Raw genomic sequence first — 25,740 nt, forward strand, 5'->3', positions numbered from 1 at the left:
ACTGAGGCTCACAGAGGCTGAAGCAGGACCTAATAACAAACAGGTTGGGCAAGGGATGTTTACTGAGCAACCGCATTGATCTGGTTCAGGGACCAGCCACACAATGTCTACTTAGGACCTACCATCATGGCACTATCCAGAATTCTAAAGCCCAACTGCTTTGGCCCCAATAAAAAGATGCTTTTAGATTCTTCTGTCTCTTCCTTTCCTCCTGGATTTAAAAGGATAAAGCGAGGAGAGGAGGTGAACCAAGCCTCTGCCCGCTCTATTGTCAAGGCTGAGCTGCTGTTTGGTGCACAACTGTAGACCCAGAGCTAATATCCAGATAAGAATTTCCCTGACAACCACCATGTCCACCCACACATCCTCGAGACACAGTCTCCAACATACACACAACCAGGTCAACTGCCTGAGCCCAGTGTTTGAAATTTTGGCCAACCGGCCTCTGGGGCAAAAGTAGCTACACCTTCTCTTGGGGTCCCTCCCTTCTCTCTTTCTTCCCCTTTCTATCTTCTTGGAGAACCAGTATTATCTAGCTAATGTGCTGTGTGTTCGTAGGTTCCAACATCAAACCTAAGCTTCTAGGATAGACATCTGTTGGGAAGAAGGACCTGTTCGGGTGTGGGGGAATGGGGGGAGGACCTTGGTCCATAGCCTGGGGAAAATGTCCTGAAGGTGGTTTCTTCTATTAACAAACTGTAAGAATGAACCTCAACAGGCCAATGGGGTGTTGGAGAAGAAGGGAAGTTGGGATCCTTGGTGACTGCAGAAGTCATGTGAATAGTTATCATGATGGGATTGGTACAGACACGGAGCAGAGATGGCCTAGTATCTTTCAATAATTGCCCAAGTTATGGTGAGTCTCAAAGCAAGCCTATAACTTCCCAGGGAACAGTACCCAAGCCCTCCTCTCCCCAGACAGGAGATGTCAGAAGCAGCCCATCACTGCCAGCCCTGAACTCCAAACCGCAAACTCAATCTATCATGGTTTGCTGGTGATTCTTTATTAAAGCAATTCTGCAGGATCAATGCTTCCTGCCAATCAAAATGATGAATAAATCCTCTGTGGGTCTGGGAAGTGCTTGCCGAAGCTCAGGTGGGCGATGATGTCTGTCTCCAGATAAAAACCCAAGGCTAGCACCCAAAACTTTGTGGTTCAAAGGTTTGGGTTCTCCAGGGGGAGTGGTGGCTTAGAAGGATTGCTGATGGGTTTTCTAAACTTAGAGGATTCAGCTAATCCCAAGAAGTCTTTGGACTTCTAACGCCAAGGCTAGCTGTTTCGGCCTAGGAGGCAGAGGGGGCATGGCCACTGGTCTTCAGAGACTCACACACTCTATTTTGGACTGCTTTCCATCCTACAGACCCAGCATTAGACAAGGCTGGGTATAAAAGATGAGCAGTTCCAGCTACAGTTTCTGTTGCTTGTTACAAAAACCCACATTAAAACCCAGTTGGACCCCTGTTCTGTTGTCTGTGTCCCAGACTTGATGTCTCCAAAGCCTGGATCAGTGTGGGCTCTACAGCAAGGGGACTGCAAGCTAGCATGTTATGAATAGCACAGGTAAGACTAGAAAGTGCCTGGTGTGTATGTGGGGGTATGGGCAGGGGGATGGATGGCTTCAGTCCCAAATCTTCACCTCTGAGGGAAGATGTGTAAGGGGGGTAAGGCTTTGCAGTTAGAAGGTCTCCATCAATTCCTGTCAGTGGAGGTAAGACATGCCTGAGGTTGATACTGGGGCTTGAAGATGCTTGTGAATGGGAGTTTCCCCCGCACAAATGTGGACAGTGGTGAACACTTGATTGGAGCACATTAGCAATCTCAAGTGATCAATACTGGACCTGTCTGTCACCACCTCTGAGGAAAGAGAAGCCTGGGGTACTCAGGAACAGCAGGGGCAAAGGAAACATGGCTCCTGTCCATGTCTCCATGATTCAAGACAGGGGAGGGGTGGGGGGGGGCATCAGCTCTCAGTCCCAGTAATGAAAGTTCATGAAGGATCCTACCAACCTTCGCTCATATCGCTTGAAGAGTGCAGCTCTGCCTAGCAAGCCTGCTGCCTCCTTACCCTCTGAGAATAGGAAGCCTGGATATTAGGGCTAGAAAGAACAATCTCCCAAGAGAAAAGGAGGAAAGGAACCAAAAGAGGGTGCCTCTCCTTATTCACCACCTATTTTAAGCCACCAAAGTGTTGTCTGACTGGTCATTCCCAGCCAAAGAAATCTCTCTCATTGGACAGAAACTGGCTTTGCTCTCATTACAAATCCAGCTTCCCTGGAGTTTGTAAAGAGGCTCTGGTCGGCAAAACGTTCCTTTATACAGGCAGGCCAGCAGGTAGGGAGGCAAAGGAGATAAACAGGGCAGGACACAGGAAGAGGACAAAAAAAAAAAAAAAAAAAAACACGGAGGATCTTCATCCTAACCTGGTGTGCTAGGAAGGCCTCAAGAGACAGGAGGAAGTGGGGACTCAGAACCTCAACCGAGACAAAGGCATTGCTGATGCAAACCCAGAGGCAATTCGTAACCCATTGTGGACACAGTTCAGTCCACAGGCCCAAGTGGTGTCTCCTGATCACTGGCATTAGACTGGGGAGGTGCAAGAGGAGACAGGATCTCTCTCCCTAACTGGTCTAGGTAGTTGCTAGAGTTTAGGTTATTGGGATGGAGATGGGACACTGGACCAGTTGGGGATCAATAGACAGCTGCCCGTCAGTCAGGACAGCAGACATCTTCACTGACCACTGTGAGCAAGGTCATTCTGCCCTGCCAGTGTGGAAGTTAACTGTGTAGGGTATATCACTCAGCTCCTGGTATATCACTCAGTGTGAGGGGCTGAGTAAAAATGTACAGAGGGCTTTTATCCTGGGCCTGAGGCCCCAGCCACCTCAGTCCTACTGGAATCTGGCTGCTGCAGCTTCACAGGCCCAGTAAAGATAATAATACCTGCAGTCAGCACCCAAGGAGCTGACCCAGCTGCTAAGATGGCTATCTCCCTCCATGACCCTGCTCTGCAAGCTGAATGACCTGGAGCTGTCTCTAGGATGGCCACCTTGACTCTGCAGCCTCTAAGGGGGAGGTGCGTGGCTTGGACAAGCAGAGCTTTACCCTGCCAGCAGGCAGGGCTAGGCCAAACTCAGAACACCTTTGAGCTTGCCTCCAAAGTGGCCCAAACCCCGGAAGAGAGAAAGCAGGAGCCTGAAGTCCAAGGAAGTTCCCAGTGCACTGCAGGAGGCCCGGGGGTGTCTGGGACGCACCAGGCGCCCCACTTCTCTTGGACCGCCCAGAGCAAGGAAGGAAAGTTAACTCGGACTGGGAGGCAGGACTGGGAAGAAAGCATGCCTGCAACTACACAAGGCATCCACACCATCTCCCACCTGGCCTCTTACCTGAAGTCACTGTAGGGGTGGATAATCCAAAACCCAGCGGACTTAACCCTCTCCTGCTCGCGCTCCACAGCTTTCTGGCTGCCGAACATCCTTAGGGAGAATTTGTTGACCCCAGGTTGCAGCATGGCACCGAACTGGCGCTGCATGAAGCCACTCTGGCCCAGGCGCACCTCGGCCTCGGGGAGGATCTGGTCACTGGCGGCCGCGCCTCCCTCCACTTTGATAGCGGTGTCCGCCGAGGGCTGATCGCAGGAGGCAGAGGCCGGCTGCGGCGGCTGCTGGGGCGGCGGCGAGGCTGCGGGTTGTGCCGCGGCGCCCGGGCGCTCGAGCTCGGTCGCCAGGCCCGGGGGCGTCCTGTCCTCGCCGGGGGACGCATCGCCCTCAGCGGCGATGAGCCGCCGTTCCTCCGCGGAGTCATGCAGGTGCCCGAGACTGCTGCCGCCCCCTGCTCCACCACTGCCGCCGCCCCGGCTACCCAACGAGGCCAGACTCCCGCGGAAGCGCCTGCAGTCACCGTTGGTGCTGGACTTGCTGGCGCTGCGGCCCGGCCCCTCACTGTCTGTCGCCCCGAGAGCCGCACCCCGGGACTCCGAGCAGCCGGCGGCCACCGAGGGCGAGGGCGAGGGCAGCGGCCGCAGCCGGATGCTCCTTCGGCTCGGGTCCTGACGGCCCCCGGCCCCCTCTTCCTCACCATCCTCTTCCTCGTCCATGATCCACGCCTTGGCCCCCACCTGCTGCGGAAGGCTGTAGAGCCGCTTGCGCATGGACGGCGGCAGCTTGTCCATGGTTCCAGGGACTGGGCTGGGGGCAGCGGTGCGGGTGCGGCACGGGGGACCCGCTCCAGGTGTGCCTGCCAGTGAGGACACGTCCTTCGCAGCCTCACGAGCCCATGATCGCGCCGGCTGCGCGCCGAGGAGAGGCTCCTAGTCCGGCTGCGGGTCCCCGGGTTCGCCGCGCTGCACCTCCTCCCGGGCCCGGCTTGGGCGCGGGGACCCCACGCTCCCTCCCTCTCTTCCCTCCCTCCTGCGATCAGGGGCGCGGCGCGCGGCCCGGCTCCAGGCGCCCCGCCCCCGCGGGGAACAATGGGCGCGGGCAGCGGCGGCGCTGCGGCCACGGCGCTCCGGGAACCGCTCCCGAGCGCAGAGCGCACTGCCCGCGCGGTTCCCGGGAGTGCGTCCGGCGGGCGTCTGGGGCTGTCAGTGCGTGTGACAGCCGGAGCTTTGCAGCCGGCCACCCGGGTTCTCGCTTTGCCTCCTCTAGCTGAGCCCAGCCGACCGGATCCTGGGGACTCCCGCCGCAGCCGAGCGGAGCCCAGCGGCCCGCCGGGCTTACATCAGCCGCCGCCTCTCCCGGAGCGCCCTCCGGCAGCGCTCGGGCTCCCGCGCCCCAGAATATTCATGAAGCCGCCGCAGCTCGCGGGTTGCCATAGGAGCGGCTTCTGCAGCCCGGCCTGCCTACCTGGGCTTCTTAAAGGGGCAGCGGCGTCCCAGCCCAGACGTAGAGGGGGGCGGAGGGGGGCGGGTCCGGCGAGGGGCGCAGGGCGGAACCTCGCCAGACCCTAGGGACTGAGGTAGGAGGCGTCCTTATTCCAGTGCGCGTAATGATTTCTGCTGACCAAGGGCTGAGAGCTCCCCCGAAGTGAGGGCTCCAGCTGGGGCTCAAGATTGGGGGGCGGGGTTTCCCAGGCTCTCCTGCGAGCTTCGGGCTTTCCTTGCTTTGCCCGCTCTCTCAACGCTAGGGTCTCCGACCCTCCTCTGGGGAGGCGTGTCGGTCGTAAGGCTGCAGAGTAGCTGCTTTCCCGCAACTCGCCTGGAGAGGGGGTTTCCGGAAAACGCTTCGAGTCCGGGCGGCTCCCAGGGTTTTCCTGAGCCAGGGGCGGGGGGCGAATCCCGCGTGGGTCTTCCCCGGCGCGGCGAGGAGGGCTTACGGGAAACTCTCCAGGCGCTCACTGGGCGCGCGCGTGGACCCACTTCTGTGAGGTAAGACTTCGAAGAAATGCGCCGCCGACAGTAGCAGTCGCAGACGCGGGATCCCAGCGCCGGACTTCCCACCACCCACTCCCCAGCGCCTTTCCCGGAGCAATTCGATGCGGGGTTCTCGAGACCAGCGGGCTGCAGCCAGGAGGCTGTGGGCAGGCTCCTCTGACGACCTGACACTCTGGGAAGGGCTTTGAATCCCTCGCCTTGTGTTTCCATCCAGTCGAGACACCTTCTTCTGTGTGCACCGGCGTTAGAGGGTTCCATCTCCACCCAGACACTCTTTACCCGCCCCAGCATCTACACAGCCCAGCCCCCATTTGATCTCTCTCTTAAGGCGGTCGGGATGCACCTGGGCATCTTCTCGCTCCCTGTATTACATTCTCGATTTAAGGGCAAATCCCAGCCTAAGGTATAGATAGCTTAGGTACGCACACTTTAGGACAGCCCAACGCCCACCATTAGCTCAAAAGAAAAAAAAAAGTGAAGGGGCAATTCCGAGGGAGAGCAGCTGGCCAGAGAAGGTTGGAGTCTGTCAGTAGAGAAACCGACCTGCGGACAGCAAGGCAAAAGGGTCTGCAACTCTGAGGAATAGCATGAAGTTTAAATTTGAAATCTTAGCCCGCTTGTGTCCATACACACATCCAGAGTGGGAATTTGGAAGGCAGCTGGGTTTGGGCGGTGGGCAGCCTAGCTGGGTCTTTTCTGCTCTATCCTCTGGACCACAGGACTTAGCATGGGGGTGGGGATGTCTAGGGTGATGACATCACCCGGAGCTGGCATTTCTACTTTTGAGCAGTTCTGAGCTGACAGTTCCCTGCACAGATGCTGGGAAGCACGATCTCTCAGTGTCCTTGGGTCTCCTTGAGGAGTGCTCTTAACTGCATGAGAGCCCTGTCTGCACGGTGTCTGAAGACCTCCCCTTAGCTCACTTGCTATAGTTTCTCTGATCACCAGAAACCACCCTGCAGTGAGCCAGCTGCAGGAAGGCAGTACACACAAGGCATCTTTTCCTGAATAGCCCAGATACTGGTCATGTCTCCACTTCTGGTTCTTATTTGGTGAGTCCCCATTCATCTAAACATCAATGACACCAGGCAGCCCTTGTGCTCTGCATTAAGTTTCTTGCCGGGAAAGACAACACTAATCTCAGAAGCATGGGCACCACAAGGGTGAACAGAGAACAGATCGATTCTACCTGAAGCAAGGGACCCTGAAAGCTAACTACTGGTGATAAAGGGAACCCTGGGGTAAAGATAAGAATATGACTTAGATTCTGTTTCCTAGGAACCTCTGAACCAGGATGGCCAGGGGCCTCCCGTTGACTCTTCCTCTAACACCTCACTCACCTCCAACTAGATTAGCACAATCCATCTAGAGCCAACTCTGGTATAGAATTGACACTTAGATAAGTCAGACCCCCTTTTGAGGCTGAACTTCTGTATCCTCCATATGAGGATATTCATATTTGCTGGTATGCCATCCAAATATGAAGGACAGGGGAAGAGGAGGGAACCTTTGTGGACTCCATGTTAGGAGGTTATAGACTCATGCTCTGGAATAGAGAGAAAACCAAAAACTCATGAACTACGTACTAGAAGCTAGATGACATCTTCCCCAAGAGAGATCTGGAAGCTCGATAAGCCCGGCCTAGTTAGGGAAGGCTTCCTAGAGGACGGGATCAGATTTAATGAGAAACACACACCAACCAAGAGGAAAATGTCTTGTATCCTGCTCTAGCCCTCAGCCCCACTGGGTTTTTTGAGACAGCCTCTCACTGAACCTACAGCTGGGGTGTGGGGGCAGCCTGCAAGTCCCAAGGATCCTCCTGTGTCCCCTACCCTTCTGTGCTGTAGTGCACAGCCACACCCAGATTTTTATGTGGCTGCCAAATATTAAGACAAGTCCTGAGGCTGGAGAAATGGCTCAGTGGTTAAGAGCACTGGCTATTCTTCCAAAGGATTCAGGTTCAATTCTCAGCATCCACATGGCAGCTCACCACTGTCTGTAACTTCAGCCACAGGGACCTGACAACACACACACACACACACACACAGAGAGAGAGAGAGAGAGAGAGAGAGAGAGAGAGAGAGAGAGAAGCAGGCAGAACACCGCTGAACCACCTTCACAGCCTCTGTGACCAGAACTTTATTATGCTTTGTTTATTAATTTAAAGTACCTGAAATTGTCATTAGTTGGGCCAGATGTGGCCAAATTTTGGCAATGTTCTCGCTCCTGTTTGCAATGAGAGCGCTAAAGCCCAGAGAGGTTAAACAACTTGCCAAATGCCTCAGTGAGAAAATGGTCGAGTTGGAATTCCAACAAAAATTTCTTCCACAGGTCAGACTCTGCCCTGTTAACCAGCTGCCTTCCCAGGTGGGGAGGGGCAGGCATGGTGCAGGAGGTAGGGGGAGAGGAGAATAATGGAGACTGTTTTAAGTGTAGCGTTGTCTCTGTCCTTTCTTAGAAGGCTGTGTGTTCTGAGATAATATCCTTGCCACATTTTCAGTGTTAAAATGCCACTTTATGAAATCATAGAGCCGGGAAATGTGTTCGGTCCTTTTGTTTGTTTTCTTAATGTTCTTAGCCAAATAACAAAACTTGGCATGCTGTTCTGTGTTTGTTCCCCTCAAGAAGAATCATTTTGGAAACATTTATCTGCGAATTCCAGAAGCCTGGGGCTCTGCGCTGGAAACCATAGCAAAGGGTGATGGGGGCAAAAGCCATGGGGTTCAGTTGTCCTCTGACACTCGCTGCTGTGTGTGCCTCCTCTGTAATTGTCACCTCGCAAGTTGTCCGGAAGACTAAATGAGGAAACGCATGCATGAACCGAACAACCCCACCTGTGATGCCTCAGTTAACATTTCATGATGGGATCTAGATTGAAGACTGCATCAACCAGTGGTTGGGGAGATGCTGGAACCTTGGAATCTATATGTTCCTCTTAAAATTCTTGTAGGGATGAAAGAGGAATTTTGTTATACAGAACTGTTTCCTTTACGTTGTCATCCCTGATGCCTTCCTGGTTGAGGTGTGAGGCCATCCCAGAGGGATGAGTGAGGACCACAGAGAGTATTTCAGATGCTCGGGACAATGGCTCTCATGAGTAGGGTCAAGGTGGGACTTCTGGAGGAGGTAACAAGTGAGATGTGAGCTTGGTTTTCTGGGCAGTAGGAAGAAGGGGAGGCAGGAGAGGGATGAAGCTGTGGGGCAGAGGAGATTCTGATGATGAAGTAGCTTGGTAGGGAGGATGCCTCAGTGGGATCCGCAGAGGGTAGGATGATAGACAAGCACCCATCTGGGAGGGCTGCTTATGTTTGTTCTCTGTTGGTTTTAAGAGAAAAATCTGCTGTCTCCGTTCAAGGTGAGTAGTGGACTCTCCTCTTCCCATCTTCCCAGCACCCTACAGGCCAGCCTTGGGGCCTCAGAGCCTCACCTATCAGCTTTCTCTCATCCTGTGCACCCACTGTTCCCTGGGGATTCTACTGGGGCATGGGAAAGATCCTGGCTATAAAAAGTACCGTGAGCCAACATGCCCTCTCCCCCTAATCCCTTTAAGGCAATAGTGAGCCAGAAAACCCTTCCAGACTCCCCTTCTTGTTGAGCTTGCCATCTGCTTTCTTGGTAGTTCTGCCTGATTTCTTTAGGATCTAAGAGCAGAAGCTATTGAACTGTCCTGCGATCCATCCCTTGCCTGGGCACAAGGTCCCACCTGGGAATCCTGACACCCTCATGCATGTATGCACCAGGGCCCAGTAGAGCTCAAAGCCCTTCCAGCTTCAGGCCAGCTGTGGCTCGCCTGCCCTTGTTCTCCCAGCTGCCTCCCATCCGGTGTGCCCGCTGCTTCCTAGGGACTCTGCCAGGGGATGGGTGGGTCTCATGCCACCTCTTGCCCCTGAATGGGGTGGAGAAAGATATGCTGACAGCTCAACCAGGCCTGGACTATGTCTGTGTCTTGCCAAGGCTCCAGGACGTCTGGGCCACCTGGACTGGGAGCCAGGCTGGAGAGGGGGGCCCTGGGAGGGAAGGCCCCTGAGGTGCCAGCAGAGAGGTGCTGCCAAGAAGTAAGTGCAAGAGACTCCTCAGCACCAAGTCTGGATCTTGCCATCTGTCAGGGCTGCAGTGGGTTCACACACACACACACACACACACACACACACACACACACACACACACGGACAGTTAAACAGCCTGGACTAGAGGCTTGATTGAGGGAGGGAGAAATAGAATGAGCTGGTGGGAAGGGAACAATTGGAATGACTCTGGGGGATGGAGACTGAAGACAGCTGGGGATGTGGGGCTTTTCCAGGGACCCCAAGATGATACAGGGGATAGACTTGGCTCCCACTGACCCAAGGAGGACAGCTCATACTTAGGCTGTCCCTTGCCATCTCTTCAGCTCTCTCCTCCTGTCTTCCCTCTCCCGCAACTTGACATAACCTCTTTCATTCCATCATTTAACCGATTATCCATGTACTGAGCGCCTGCCGCATGACTCTAAGACTCAGCACCCCGTCTTCAGGTACAGGAGACTGTGGTGAGAATGAGACAGACTCCCTAAGTCACAGAGTGCAGCCAGGGCCCAAGGGCATGTGATGTGCAGAGGACCAGAGAGCAGAGGAAGGAGTCTCTGGAGGAGGGGCAGGGGACTTAGGTTTGAATTTGTCTCTGGAGAAATCAGGTGCAATTTGGAGACAGGGAGACAGACAAGTTGGGGATGCCAGGTGAAGGTCACACTGTGAGTAGAGAATGGCCCAGGGGACCCACGAATGGGGATAGGTGAACAGGCCAGGAGCAGACAGCCACACGGACACCAAGATGGGTGGGCTCTGGAGAAGACAGCGGGAGGAAGCTACTGAAAACAATTTTGGATAGGATTCTGGAAGAACCATTGAATTGTATGCCCTGGGAACCCAGCCTTAAGCTTAGCTGTGCAGAGGAAGCCAGGAAACAATATCCCTGTCCCCTAGAGACTCAAGTGGGGTCAAGGAGATGGAGAGGGCTATGGAGTCATTTTATCGTCCTCCGGGAAGCAGAGTCTTCTCCCTAAGCCCTGGGTAAGCACGGCCAGCCCTGGGTGCCGGCCTGTGAGCTGTACTCCCCAGCTCCCTGTGAAGTACATCTTTTGTGCAGGCTCCATGGCCCAGCCTCCCTCCCACAAGCCCTGCACATCAGGATAACCTGCTATTACATGAGCCTTCCGCTGGACGCCTTCCAGAGAGAGACAGTTCCGCTGTGTAATGAGAGCTGTGCCCCGCTGGCCACGCCGTGGGGCCAGGAGAACAGGCAGAGCCAAGGAGAGGGCAGTGGAGACTGTGGCTTGGGTTGTGATGAGGGTTGTAATGGACTGAGGCTGAAATCATCATAGAGACGGTGACACAGGACCTGTGAGAGGACTGTGGTAGATGCTATAGTAGGGGCTGAGACACCGTGGCATTGCACTGATGTGATCTCTGAAAGGGGCTGTGACAGGGGATGTGGCAGAGACTGTGATGCGCTGTGATGGAGTCTGTTGTAGACACTGTGGCAGCAGCGGTGATAAAGGCTATGACATAGAGCTTGGCAGAGACTGCGTAATGGGTTGTGACAGAGACAGTGATGGAGAGTGTGACAGACATTGTGACAGGGACTGTGATCCAGGCTGTACTTGAAGCTTTGTGGGTGACAGGAGACTGTGGCAGGTGCTTTGGCAGGTTCTGTGCAGGGACTCTGACAGGAGACTGACAGGAAATAGTCCTATGATGGAGACTATGCTAGCACTGGAACTGGCAATGGCTCTGACAGGTTCAGTGACTGACAGGTCCTGACAGGCCAGAAAGGGGGCTTTAACAAGTCCTGTAGCAGGGGCTGTGAAGGAGTCTGTGACAGGTCCTGATAGGGGCTGGGCAGGGGGCTGTGGTGGGTCCTGTGGCAAGGCCTGTGGTGAGGCTTTGACAGAAGCTGAGACAGAGATATGGCTAAATCTGGAACCACAGTCAGAGTTGGGACAACAGTTCCTGGATCCCAGGCCCATACTCCCACGGTCGACAGAGCAGTTGGCGGTGACAGCGCCAACACACAGGCCCAGCCAGGCCCAGGCATGTGTGGAAACACGGGCGGGCTGTGCACTGAAGCTGAGACGGGAGTCTTCAACAGAGAGCCGAGGGAGGCTGGCACCCTAGGACTGCGGTGTGCTGATGGCAGTGTGTCTGTGGGCAGGTTCATGGCCGCTATACTCTGGATTGAAAACGCCCTCCCAGAGTCACCCGTTGAAACCATGATAGCCAGCAGGTGGCACTTCTGGGAGGTGGTGGCGCCCTGAGAAGGTCGATTGTAGGTAATATGTCCTTGAGGGGGATATTCTAAAGCCAGTTTCTTGCTTGTTTGGCCCAAAGCCTTGATGAAGTGAGCGTCCTCCTCCATCCTGCACTCCCCGAGGTAAAGTTCTCTGCATCACAGGCCCAAAGTAACAGAGCTAAGTGACCCTCCGTGGCATCCCCGAAGCATGAGCTTCCCTGCCTTCTATTTCTTCTTTGCATCTTTTGTTCTCTTCCTACCCTCTCCTTTCCTTTCTCTTTCCATCACGTCTTTCTTTCAAGATATGGATAAGAAGTTCTCACTATGTAGCACAGGCTAACCTGAAATTCATTTTGCTGAAGCCACTCTTCTGTCCCAGCTTCTGGAGTAGCCAGGACCACGGGCATTGTATTGAGTTCGCTGTGGTATTGTACTGAGTTCTTCCTTTATAGGAAACTGAATCTGTCTGGACTTACAGCTCTAGTGGGCTGACTGACACTCTGGCTCTCTGAGCCTTTGTTTTCTTGAGAGTGGTTTCCTTCGGAGAACAATTTATACAGTGAGCTATGTGCAGGTACGGACCGGCGGGGCTACCTGTGGACCGCTGAGTGAATTATTGCAAAGCCTTCAGGTCAAGGTAACAATGAGCTTTCCATAGCTATGAACAGTCCTTTCCCTGGCGTGTGAAGATGCTTCGGTGAGGGACACAAATTTGTACTAAAGAGTAAATGAGCTCATGATTGGGATAACTAACACTTGCAGAGCGTTTGGTCTGTGCCAGGCAGCACGCCAAACGCTCAGCGCGGATTAGCTCGTGTAATCCGTGCAGAAACTCAGTCAGGTAAGTGGTATTATCCCCATTTCACAGATGATTACATTGAGGCTCTAAATGCTTGACTAAATTGCCTAAGCCCCGAGGTTAGACAAAGATCATTGGGGCCTGGGACAGTGACTCCTGACCCAGCCTTGGCTCTCATCCTTACCTACCACACGTAGCTTTCTCAGTCACAGCTGCTGTGGTCTCTCTGTAGTTTTGAAGGTGAGAGATGTTGTCAGTGAAAAGGGCACCTTCATACTTGAACCAGATGACACTTACTTGGGACTCCTTTTCATTCTGTGGCATCCATGAGACTGTGACCACAAGGGCTATGGCCAGGTTTGTTTTTAAGTCACTGTCTCATGGAATCTTCACAGAAGACCACTCTTCAGTCCTGGATGGCTGGATGTGTATTCTCCCAGACTGCCATGGTCAGGAAGTGAGGTGTTGATATCATCTCCCTGTAAACCCCACCCACCTGCCTGCTCCTCAGAAGCTCCCATGATTGGTGTGCCCCTCCCCATTCCTGCTTTCCTGGGAGAGACTCTCCGGCATCTCCTGCCCTGATGCTTTCCGATTTCGGTGGCCTTCAGATGGTTACCTGTTCTCACGGCAGCTTCAGCCTAGAAAGACTTTGCCTTTAACAACTGAAATTCAGTGTTCCTGTCTGAGCTCTGCTCTGCGTCTTCTGCTGCTCTTCAAGGACGCAGAGAGAACCTCAGACGCATGTTTTGCTCAGGGTGACTCCGTCCAAACCCTTGCACTAAGTGACTTAAACAAACTCTGGCATAGCTTCTAATAGATCAGTACTGTGTGTCTAGGATGGTGACTCTGGCCCTGTGTGGCTCCTTCCTGGGAAAGCTCAAAGCTGTCAGAAGGATTCACTGTGCGTTCCAGCCAACACTTGAAGATAGAGCCCCTGTCTCCCAGGCTCTGAAGGATGGTAGAAGCCTCACTTTCTAAACACCACTTAGAAACCCTAGGTGGTCCCGCCGATTGGGGAAAGGCCCTGCCTCTTCCCTCATGGATTCCCCATGGTACACTCAGCCTTTAAAAATCTGCCTTTTGTTTCAGAGAAGTTGAGTTCAGTTCAGGCTAGATTCTTTCCTATTACAAAAAGACATCACTGAATCAAACCTGCCCTACTTACTGAGTATCCAGCTTGCTTTATCCTTGTCCACTGTCTGCCTTTGCACCCCTCCCTGTTACCTCCCCTCCCCATTTTAGATCCCCCACGATTCACCACCTGAGTCTTCCGAAGACAGTGTCCTCTACTCCTTTACCTCATCATCGGTCTCCTCTGTCAGTGTGCCCGTCAGCCTGCCCACTTTTAGCTCTGCATCAAACCCAACCACTGACCCTCCCTGAAGGAGGTGCACTGACTGTAGCTGCCCTGTGAGGCTGCAGAGGCAACCACCACACAGCTACAGAGGTTGTGCATCCTCAGATTCAGTTTCTGCTATGCCTCTGCTGCTTAACAATCAGGTTGGTTTTCTTCTGTCAGCTGTGTCTTCATCCAGTTCCACCTGTTAGCTCTTTGGGTTGTATTGTTTAATTTGCTTTTAGGTTTGCTCATTTTATGTGTATGACTGTTCTACCTGCCTGTATGTATTTGCACCACATGTGTACCAAGGAGACATTAGATCTCTGAAACCGTAGTTACCAATGGTTGTGAGCGTTATGTGAGTGCTGGGAATGGAACCTGGGTCCTCTGTGAGAGCAGCTAGTACTCTTAACTGCTGAGTTATCTCTCTAGCCCCTTGTTTGTTTTTAGAGACAGAGTTTCATGTAGCCCAGGCTGGCTTCCCACTTTATAGCCAAGAGTAACGGTACATTTTTTTTATATGCCTGTCTTTACCTCTCCAGAGCTAGGATTGCTGGCATATACCACCACAGTTTTATGTGGTTTGGGGGATCAAACCCAGGGCTTTTTGAGTGCCAGGCAAGAATATTGTCAACTGACCTAGGTTCCTGTCCCCAGTTCTATGGAGCCTTTGAGTTCCACTTGAACTCTTGTACCCAAATCCCTACCTCTTCCAGTAGGAGCCTTTCTGACAGTAGCAAGTCTGAAGAAAACTCTCTGCTGTCCAGAAGTGTTCCTGATACCTCTGTTCTTCCCTCCCCATCCCACCTACACGTCTCAGTGAAGTGTAGCACCTTACCCCATGCCTCAACCTTCACCAATTGTCTTTACTCTCACTAGGTCTTAAGCAAGACCACTATGGATGCCCGAGTACCAAGAATACCTTCATTTATTTCCTTACTGACTTCAGGGCACCATGCCATGCTGCTGTCTCTCCCTTCTTGACATACTCCTCCCACATCTCTGACCAGTCCCTGGTTCCCTCCAGTCCTGCAGCCTCTGTTGGGCCCTCAGATATGAACTCTGTCCTTGATTCAGTGAGTGATTTGTATTTTCCACTGAGATCTCTGCCTCCGGTCATTCGCAGCCAAGCCCTTGCCTCTGGTTACTGTCCACACTAACAGCCCAGTGATTTTTTTCTTTTCAGTGATCTCCAAGACTTTTTGTTCAGCAGTCCTTGAATGTCTTACAAGTACCCTATACTCTTTAATTTACTTAATTGTGCGTGTGTGTGTGTGTGTGTGTGTGTGTGTGTGTAAGCAGCCACACATGTGCATTGACATCTCTGTGGAGGTCAGAAGAAAACCTCAGTGCCAGTTCTCTCCCACCACCCGTTGGGATTCCTGGGTTCCGGTTGTCAGGCTTGCACACTTGGGCCCTCTATCCACCAAGTTACCTTACCAACCCTGTCCTCATACTCCAAGTGTCTAAACACCCACAATAGCTCCAAAGACCCCTGCTCTTCACACTCACTGAAGACTACCGTCCATCCAGAAACCCGGGCATGGGTCCTGACTCCTTCCTATGCCTCTTAAATCCAGTTCACTCTTTCTCCTTCACCTGTCTCTCCCCCTTATGACCACTTATTTTCAGGTCCCTTGACACAACTCCAGCTGATTTCCTGCCTGCACTACAGCATATGGCCTCCTGGCTGTCTGTCCTCCCTGACTCCAGCCTGCCCTGCTCTAATCCATTATCCAGCATGCTGCCAGAATGGCTTTGCAAAATGTAAATCTGCCCCGAGCTGCTTAAACTCTTCAATGAATTCCACTGGCCTTAGGATAAAGCCCAAACTCCAGCAAATAAGCTGCTTACTGCCTGCCTGCAGTTGCCTCCACAACCCTGTCTGCAGCCAGTGTGCTCCCTTCCCAGCACAGGGCTGGGGCCCCTCAGGCTTTCTGGAGTGATCATGGGGAAATACTGGGCCTGGTTGTCATGTGGTGTGTGTGTGTGTGTGTGTGTGTGTGTGTGGTATGTTACTTGCTAAGGACTGTATGTATTTGTATATACGTGTGTGAATTTGTGTGAGTATGTGTGTTTGTATGTGTGTGTTTGTGTATATGTATATGTGTGTGAGTATGTGTGTGAGTGTGTGTGTGCATGTTTGTGTATGTGGGTACACAATTATGTTCATGTGTATGGAGGCTCTGCTGTCTTTCCTAATGTGTGCCCACCTTATTTTTTGAGAGAAGGTCTCTCTCTCCTGGCCTGAAGCTCACCATTTGGGCTAGCCTGGCTGGGTAGCAAGCCCCAGTGATCCACCTGTCTCCGTTATCCCAAGCTGGGATTATGAGCAGCCTGTCCAGCAACCCCACACTATCCTCTGCATGGGTGCTGGATATTGAACTCAGGTCCTCATTCCTGCAAGGAAAGCACTGTCCCACTGAGCTAACTCCCATGCCCCACCTGATGGGGATCTTTTAAAACACTGCCCATCGTGTTTTGAAAGCAGACTCCAGCCAGCCTGCAGATGCTCCTTTTTATTATCTCCTGGAAGGCTGATTGTGTGTGCCCACCATTTCTACTCAGGGTTGATTAGGTCTGGCTAACTCCGACACTGACTTAGATATCAGACTCAAACCATGTGCAGTGCTATCTCTCTGCAGCCTGAGAGCCCAGTATGGTGCTGGGCAGCGGCAGTGATGTTGGGGGAGAGGTGGTAGTGACAGGTATGAAGATTTGATATCAGCACTCAGTGGGGAGTGGATACAGCTGCTGGGCTCATGGGAAAGGAGCCACAGGGAGATCTAGGCCCATTGGCACTAGCTAGGTCCTCTCTTTCCTGCTGGCTCCCTTGGTGACCAGCTGGAGGTCTGCTTTGACCTTTCAATGGCTTGACTGTGGAACACTGTCACTTGGGAGTAGTGATCTGACCTCCATTACAGGACACTTGCCCAACTGGGTCCTAACACCAAATGCCGAGAGCATTCTTCCCCGGTATATTTGAAGCTATGAATATGCATGGATGCAGCTTTCCTCCATGTAAAAGCAGGGGCTACGAAGGAAGGAGATACACAGGCTGAGGATGCTGAGGAGGCATCATCTGTAGGCTGAATAATGGTACCCAACGATGCCTCAGGGTCCTCAGCCCTGGGACCTATGAATGCCACTTTAAGTGACAGAGAGGTTTCGACCATGTCGTTGCATTTTTCTGGTCAAACCAGATAACCACAGTTGACCGTCTCATCTCCAGGCTTCACAGAGGGAGGTGGAGGGAGGTGTGACATGGAGCACGGAGCAATGGCGCCTGTGAGGGCGGAGGGAAGGCTCACTGGCCAAGAAATGCACACAGAATTGAAGAGAAGCAAGGAACATTCTCTCCCAGAGACTCAGAAGAGGGCAAGACAGAAAGAAGCCTTTGATTCTGGTCCACTGAAACTTCTGTCAGGCTTCTGAGCTTCAGGATTTTAAGAGAATAAATGTGAGGTTTTTTTTGTTTTTTTGTTTTTTTTGTTTTTTACTTTTAATTTATTCTTTGGCAGTTTCATACATGCATTGGATATGTTTTTATCATATTCTCTCATTATTTACACTCCTCACCCAATAAGCCCCCCTCCTACTTACACATCTGTTTTAGTGCGTGTGCGTGTGTCTGTGTGTCACCTACCTGAGTATGATGGGGGAGGGGGAGTAGTTACTGGTGTATGGTTACATCACTGAAAAAAAAGAAAAATGAGTCCCCTCCCCAAGCATCATTAGCTGCCATAGCTCCTCAGCTAGGGATGGGGCCTCAAGAACTTCTCTCCCAGATGTGATTGAATGTTGACAGGTCAACACAGTACTGGTCTCTCGCAGGAAACAGCTGCTATGAGTTCATGAGTACTACAGCCATCTCTCAAAGCCAAACAGGAAGTAGTTGGTTCCCCCGAAACAGCATTATGATTATTCGTGTGGTACATAGGGACGACTGTCCCCTTGCTGCTTCTATAGTACCTTCCAGAATTAGGAAGAAGCTTCTAGTAATTTAATTTCAGCTTGATTTCTCTATGCCCTGATGCTGTGAGTGTGATGTCTTCAGCAATAGGGTCTTATATCTGATCATGGCAGGAACCAAGAACGGGGGCACAAGGTAGGGTTGTTTGTGGGGGCTCTGAGTTTCCCCTAACTGACAGCTCATAGGAAAGTACCTCATACCTGACATTTGGAGTTTTAGTAACTCATGTCCTCTGGGATTGACATTATCTGCCTGTGTAGGTAGGATACCTCTCTCCAAATGTTTTTTTTTTTCTGAAATTATATTTTAATTAACTTACCAAGTAGTATGATTCCATATGGTTTTTCTCATGCATTTTTAGTTATGGTTACTCATTCTCTACTCCTTAGCTTCCTCCATCCCTGATTAATCCTTGTGCTATTTTTAAGTTATTATTCACTTTCTTTTTTGTTTGTTTTTTATTTACTGGAAATTTTATTTTATTTTTATCTTTTTCTCTCTTGCTTTTTCTCCTGCCCTTCTCTGTCTCTGTTTCCATCTCTCTCACACACTCTCTCTTTCTTTCTCAATCTCTCCCTCACCGTGTTTGTGTGTGTGTGTGTGTGTATGAGAGAGAGAGAGAGAGAGACAGAGACAGAGAGACAGAGAGACAGAGAGAGAGAGAGAGAGAGATGGATGTAGGTGCCCAAAGAGGCTAGAAGAGTGCATCCAAGCCCCTGGAGCTGTACTTGAAGACAGTTGTGAGCTGCTGGGATTCGAACTCAGGTCCTCTGGCAGTGAGGACCTCAAGCAACAAGTGCTCTTAACCACTAAGCAATCTCTGCAGCCTCATTTTTTGGTTTTTTGAAACAGGGTCTCAATCTGTAGCTCAGGTTGCTTTAGAATTCACAAATGAGCTGAACAAATCCACAGCAATCATCCCCCTGCCTCAGCTTCTTGAATAGTGGGATGACAGGTGTGAGCCACGTGTCCCAGATCTAAAATACATATTCTTTTAAGCCACCAAGTATGCGGTAACTTGTCAAACCATCAATAGGAGACGCAGTCCTCCTCTGCCCCTCCTCTCTGAGGCTGGCGTTTTGTTGTCCTTGGATTAAGTCTTGGGTTAAACTGGCCACTGGGCAGGAGAGAAAACATTTTTATCTCTACTTGGGCCAAGGAATGGTGGCTTTGGAAATATTCAAGGTAATATCTCCTCAGGGCAGCAGTCACACACAGGCCGCCATCGGGGTGACATGCTTGGGCTATTTCTAGGGGCTTTGTTGGCAGCAGGTTTGAACTCAGGCAGAAGAATTCCAGACGGGTAAGGCTCAGCGTTTGCACTCCGTTTTTGGAATTCCCAGAAATACTTGTGCAGAGAAGGAAAAGAGGGCAGAGGCTCTGGATGTGTGAGGAGAGAAACAGCAGGGGCTTGGGGTTAGAGTGTTAATGGAACTGTATTTATAGACACAGACTGAGAGGGTCTGATAGCATTTTGTCATGTCACTATCCTAGCCCACTGCCCCTCCCCATGTCCCTCCATAATCTCACTGAGCAGATGAAGGATTCTAAGCAATTCCATTCTTACCCAGTTTTCATCCATTTTTATCTTTGCCTTGTTGAGGTGTGGGAGCACGTTCTGTATGGGAGCACGTTCTACATGGGAGCACGTTCTACATGGGAGCACATTCTATGTGGGAGCCTGTTCTGTGTGGGAGTACTTCTATGTGGGAGCATTTCTACATGGGAGCACATTCTGTGTGGGAGCTAGTTGTCGCTTTGTCATTTATTGCTACTAACACCCATTTCCTCCCAGTGGTCACTGCTTTTCTTATGCACTGTCCCACCATACAAAATTTTCCACACCAGCTTTTTCCATGATGATCTCTGACTTAGATTTCACAGGGAACTGGCTTTGACTCTCCACAAGAGACACTCCCGTGGAGGATTAGGAGCTGAGCTCTGCGGTAGGATCATTTAGCATACATGAAGCCCAAAGTTCCACCCTAGCATTACAAAAAAAGATAACAAGCAAAGGTCATAATACCGACTTGGACTTTCATTGTATATGTCTGTTTTCATATGTGGTCTATAACCATTAATAATCATTAATTTACAATGCCCCCATTCTCACACTACATGTTAATATGCATGTAGATATGGATATTTCTGGATTCTATGTCTGATGCTTCCCTTAACGTCCATATGTCTGCTCCTTATACAGCTTTCCCCTAAATCAACATGACATACTGCTCTGGCCCAGCTGAGAAAGTTACAGACTACCACACATAAAAAACAAAACCAAAGGTCTTTATTGATCTGGAAATCAAAAGCTGAGGCTTAGGGACCTGAGCTGGGGTTTTTAAGGGCAGAACTCACACTGAATCAGTAACGGGTGTGAGCCAGGGGACCTGTGACACCTGTTAGGACTGTCCACCCAGCAGGTATTTTGGTTATGTATCTGGGTCTCAGTCCAAGTCGTGGAAAGTCTGGATGTGCTGTCAGGGCACATGCATTGTTGTTCAAGGGATGGAGGATTGGAAATCACCTGAGCAGACACAATGTGGAGTTAGGGTTAGAGCAAGACAAGATGGCGTTTCTTTAGTCACTTCCATACTATTATCTTTTAACACCGCCCTCCACCACTACTACCCATTTCTTTCAGAATTTGTTTAGATTTCTTACCAAGTTAACTATCTCATTAAAAACGCCTTGATTTTGTTAAAAGTTAGAATGGTGTTTTTGATCAGTATCACACTGATCTTATCAGTTCCAAGTCTGTTGATCCTCATCTGTGTCTTCCCCTGCCAGAGGAAGGCCTGGCGCTATTTAAATCTCCGTTTGTATTAGCAGAGTACTTCGGCCCTGGCAGCAGCCTTTTCTCTCATTTCTGTTTCTTTTTGTTCCTTTCTGTCAAGTTTGGGGAGGGTAGTTTTGTAAACCTGCATTTAAGCCACCATGATTCCCAGAAGTCTTTAGATTGTGCCCTGAATTGAGGGTGAGGGCGGGGATGATGAGCTGAAACTGTGGGTGTGGGTGAAATTCAGAGGAGGTTAAATGCTAAACCAGAGTAACAGAACTTAACAAAGTGCCAACATTTATGTGACTGTGGATGAGCGAAAGCAAAGGGGAGTGAGGAACCGGTCCCGGAAGGATGCTGCCTCTGAAGTCTACAGGCTTTAGTGACCGGTTGGGAGCTTGTGGGCGTGGCTGTGGGCGTGGCTGTGAGGTAGCCGCAGGCCGGGTCAATGGAAGCCTGTGAGAGGGGAAGCAGCCTTATGTCATCGCAAAGAAAGACTCTTAGTGTGCAGGTGTACCTGGGATTACTCCTGTCATAAAACGCGTGTGTCCCCAGGTAGAGGAGACCTCTAAGTGGTCTCAGTAGAAGGAAGGAAGGTCGGAGTGTTTAGACAGCATGTGTTGAAGGCTTCAGACAGCTAGAACAGTCTGGGTGGCAGTGCTGTTCATGTTTCCTTGAGTATAGCAGATTCAAAGGGCCTTGAGCATCAGGCTAAGCAAGCACTCTACCACCCCCCACCCCCACCCCCGCCCCCACCCCCACCCCGGCATCCTCTGACTCAGTCTGTTGTTTTTAGACGTTTACCCAGCAAGCTCAAGTGTTGGGTCTTAGATGAACGGAAAATCAGATTGGAGGGGAGTAGATTTGTTTGTTAGTTTTTTAGGTTTAAGTGATTTGTGTATCTGGGCAGAGAAAAGACAAAGATGTTTGCTCTAAGGAAAGAGGCAGAAAAGTCAGGATGAATAAGGAGAAGTAAGGCCAGGAGCTAGAGGAAGGGGAACAGATGTTCAGAAGTGACACCTGATGACACGAAAGATTTATTTAGGAATATGTTAATTGAAAACCTAATGTGAGGAGTTAGCAATGTAACTTAATTGGAGCACTTTTATAGTATGTGTGCACAAAGCCCTGGGTTCCATCCCCAGCACTGCACAAAACCCAGGAATGGTAGCACACACCTGCAATTTCAGCACTGGGAGGTGGCAGAAGCAAGAGGATCAGGTGTTCAAGGTCATCTTCAGCTATATAGCAAGTTCAAGTTACCCCGGGCTTAGGTGAAACCAGGTCTCAAAAAACAAAAACAAAAAAACAACCAACCAAACCAAGACTAATATGCACATAATGATCTGATATCTGCGAAGGACATGTAGCACTCTTCTGTGTAACGCTGAGGTGTGTACCTATTAGCAACGGCAGGTTTTAGTTTTGTTTGAATTTTTAACAACTACATTTTCTAGTTTTTTATAACAGGTTTGTATTGCTTTAGGAAGTTCAGTAACAAAGTCTGTTTGCTTGTTTTACTTTTCTTTTTATGAAGGCTATCATGCAGTAAGGGGCATCCCAGCTGGAACTGGAGGAGGAATCTTTGAAGTCAGTGCTCAAGGTTGGGGGTCCTCAGCAGGCATAGCTCCAAGCTGTGTAAGCAGAAGGTGAAGCAGGCTGACCAAATTTAGCACTGTATCTAGCCCAGCTTGGTTCAGAGATCTCCCCCAGGGCATAGCCCATACTGAGCTGTCCCTTATTCCCCTCTTCTCTAGGGCTCTAGACCACCCCTGAACTGGTATGAACTGGTCTGGAGGACACCAGTGAAATGCACACCCCTTTTCTGGGTCCTGCACACCAATATCCTGACCCCCACCTGTACCCTAGACTAAAAGAAGTAGGAGTTTCGCAAGGCTGGAGTACTTCAGGGGTTCTTGGAAGGAGGGGCTGGCCATTGCTATGGCTATGTGTTAATGAATGTCCTATTTACTATGGGGTTGCCAGTGTAGACACAGCCAGTCATCCAGACAGTAGGCTGAAAGACCAGTGCTCAGTCTTCAGCAGTCAGAGTCCACGCAGAAGCCCAGACAGCACCCAACCTCAGGGTTGATGGCACAGTCACCTTGCTGTGCCTTTCCTGGAAGAAGTGAAGACATTGTAAAGAGACACAGTGCCCTCCCTTTGACTCTCAGACTATTGAATCAACAGACCCCAAGAAATTGGAAGTTCCCCAGAAATCTCATTCTGGGAGAGGGAACAGGCTGAACCTTGGTGTCAGCAAGAGGGGGAGCTTGTCTCCCAGAAGGAGATTTCACACAGTTTGACAATTTGTCAGACCATTTTGCAGGAGCTACTGGAATTACAATGATGAAGAAGAAAGAGGAGGAGGGGGAGAAGGGGGGAGGAGGAGGGTGGGACCACACCTTAACTAAGACTGTTTGGTTGCAGGGTGCTATTTGGTTCCTCATGTTCTTTATTTAAACCTAAACTCACATCAAGGCCTAGAAGAAAGACCTGGGCATCACTGTCTTCTTTGTTCCTCTTCCCAGTGCAGTCCTATCACATAAATCAGACTTGCCTTTTGCTCTTGCTTGTTTAACTGGCCTGTTGAGGACAGCAGCCATACTTGTGGGGAACTGCCCGGGGCCGGCCTCTGACCCTAACTCTGATAACAGCTCTAGACTGGTGGCCTCTCCTTCCAGTGTTAGTAAGTATGCCTCCGGAAGAGCCCTTGGGAGAGCAGTCCCTTTGCTAACAGGAGTGGGAGGGACATGGAGCAGGTGAGGAGGGAGGGGTCGCTCAGACTGCAGCTCATTCCTTGAGCCTCCCACAAAGACAGTGAAGGAAATATGATTTGTCTCTGACTCACAGTAGGCATTCCATAAATATTTGGGATGAGCAAATGAGTGAGCATATTGATTAATTAGCTAGTTTTGTGAGCATGGAGCCCTTACATGGCTGGATGAGGAGAAGGGCTCTTTTTAGACCAGGAACATTCAGATAAAAATACCCATGGTGCCAGGCCACAAGTAGAAAAGAAAGGGTAAGTTGCCAACGTTTGTGGTGGTGAGTCAGGATGCCTGTGTATTAATCATGATACTTTAAAAAATCTTTTGTTGGTGCTAGAATCACAGGTTAGTAAGTCTGACCAGGTTCAAAGAGTAGGCCTCCAAAGCTGCAGGCAATTAAAGTAAACTCAGGCCTTTTGTTTTCCCATCTGTAGGGTGTTTCCCATACCTATGCCACTTCACATGGGACTTACTTTCTCCCTAGATGGAGAGTGTGTGACCAGTGCTTCTTACAAACAACTGTTGGGGAGGTCCCTGCTAGATATGGTGTACTTACCATATGACAAGCAGCATGCTAGTGACTGGTGATATAACTGGACTGTGTATTAACTTGCCAGGGAGGCAGACAGGCAATTAATCAAGCAATTGTCGTGAGGAGATTGAGAGGACACCCAGCTTTGGAAGTCCAGAGAAAGCGTGGGGCTAAAGGTCAGGTGGGGGTGCTCGAGATGGGAAGCAGACACCTCACACTCCCCTCTTAGAGTCTTCCCAGGCCCATCACCACTTCTCCCACAAGCATTCTGGATGATCTGTCTCCGACTTGCTGTGAGTGCCCTGCTCTCTAGATAAGAGTCACACTTCAGAGGCCAAGGAGACAGAGATGCAGGGCAGGCTGCTCAGATGGAGGAGGCCTAAAGCGTGGGAAAGCCCTAGGAAGGAGGGAATTTGTGGGGGGTGGTGGTGGTGGTAGTGGAGGACTGGTGTGGAGCCTTGACCTGCATCCCACCGCCCCTGAGCAGGTCCTCCCACCTCAGGCCTGTTGTGAGGCCAAGCATCTCCCTCCCTGCCCTTTGTCCGCCTCCCTCCTCCTCTTACCTCCACCTCACTGGCTGCTCATGCTTGCTCCTTCCTCATCAGCCCACCCTGAGTCACAGCTCCCACCCTTCTTGATTGAATTGCTACCTTGTGACACTCGGTCTCTTCTGAAGTGTGGGGGATAGAGATAGAAATGGAGAGAGGATTAACCGTAGCCTTCCCCATCCCGTTCTTTCTCATCCAAGCACTTCCAGTTGGGCTAGCATGGACAGGGACTATGCATAAGTCAGGGGTCCCCCTCAGGAAATGGAGGTAGGGGAGTCCTGGGTCAGCAAACTGGTCCAAGGGTTAAGGAAATGCCAGTTGGACATGGCCGGCTTCTCTAAGGTTTTGTCAGCATGGCTCCTTAGGCTGGGGCAGGCCACTGTGCACTTCGCAAGTTTCTCGGGGACCTCTTAATTCATCAACTGGGATTCCATGCATGGTTCCAGGGGGAGGTCTTAGACATCCCTGGAATTGTGTGCAAAGCTTCCTGCATTTATACATACCCTTGTTTCTAGAAAAGCCCACATCCCATCAGACTCTCTGAAGCATCTGTGTTATACAGAACAGCACAGAGCCCCTTCTCCACGGCCCTGGAAGAAGAAGTGGCCTCTGTTCACCTGCCCCTTCCCTGGAGGCCCCTCCCCTCCACCCTCTGGGTTTCTTCCACTCCTGTGCTTCTGCAGACAGCCTGTCCCCAGAGCCAGCTGGGGCCATGCGCTTCCCTGCTCACCTGGCCACTGCGCTGGCTGCTGTCTCTATCAACTGCCCTATTTAAGAGCTGCTGAGCTGACTGCAGAAATCAGGTCTGCATTCGCCCACTCCAGAGGTGGCTGAGCTCTGAGGAAGAGGGAAGCCAAGGGCGTGAATCTTTGTGCTTGTGGAACATGGGCTCTGGGGTCAAAAAGACACCACTCCAGCCTGGTCTGTTCTTCCTTGGCAAGGAAGTGAGCTTTCCCTAAGACTGCTTCTTGATCTACAAAATGGAAGAAGTCACACCTTCCTCCAGGGGTATTGTGAAGACCAACCAAGGTATTAGTTATACAATGCCAGGTACTTGATGAATGTTAGCTGTTATCTGGCACAATTGGATCCAGACATTTCCTCCTTAGTGTCCCTAGCAGGAGGTAGTCCTGCTCTTCCTGGGGAGCTGTCACTACTTGAGGTGGCCCAGCCCCCATGTGGCTGTGCTGATCTGAGAATGTTCTCATGTCAATTAGCTATTTTTTTTGTTGTTGAAGTGATAGGGAGGCCAGTAGCTGGCCAAGAAAGAGAAGGGAGGTAACTCAAGGATCAGAGAACCAATGTTGTCAGTGCATTCACTCTCTCTCTCTCTCTCTCTCTCTCTCTCTCTCTCTCTCTC

The 25,740-nt window shown here is 51.0% G+C and overlaps 1 protein-coding gene across 1 annotated transcript in view; it reads right to left on the reverse strand.

The window, feature by feature from the left end:
* The window catches only part of Hcn4 (hyperpolarization activated cyclic nucleotide gated potassium channel 4), a 36,888-nt gene extending 32,719 nt beyond the window's left edge, over nucleotides 1-4,169 (reverse strand). Inside the window, exon 1 of the mRNA XM_052188175.1 lies at nucleotides 3,385-4,169. Coding sequence (XP_052044135.1) covers nucleotides 3,385-4,169 — 785 coding nt within the window. The remainder of the gene's footprint in view (nucleotides 1-3,384) is intronic.
* Between the last annotated feature and the right edge of the window lie 21,571 nt (nucleotides 4,170-25,740).

Source organism: Apodemus sylvaticus, chromosome 7, assembly GCF_947179515.1.
Source record: "Apodemus sylvaticus chromosome 7, mApoSyl1.1, whole genome shotgun sequence".
Lineage (NCBI taxonomy): Eukaryota > Metazoa > Chordata > Mammalia > Rodentia > Muridae > Apodemus > Apodemus sylvaticus.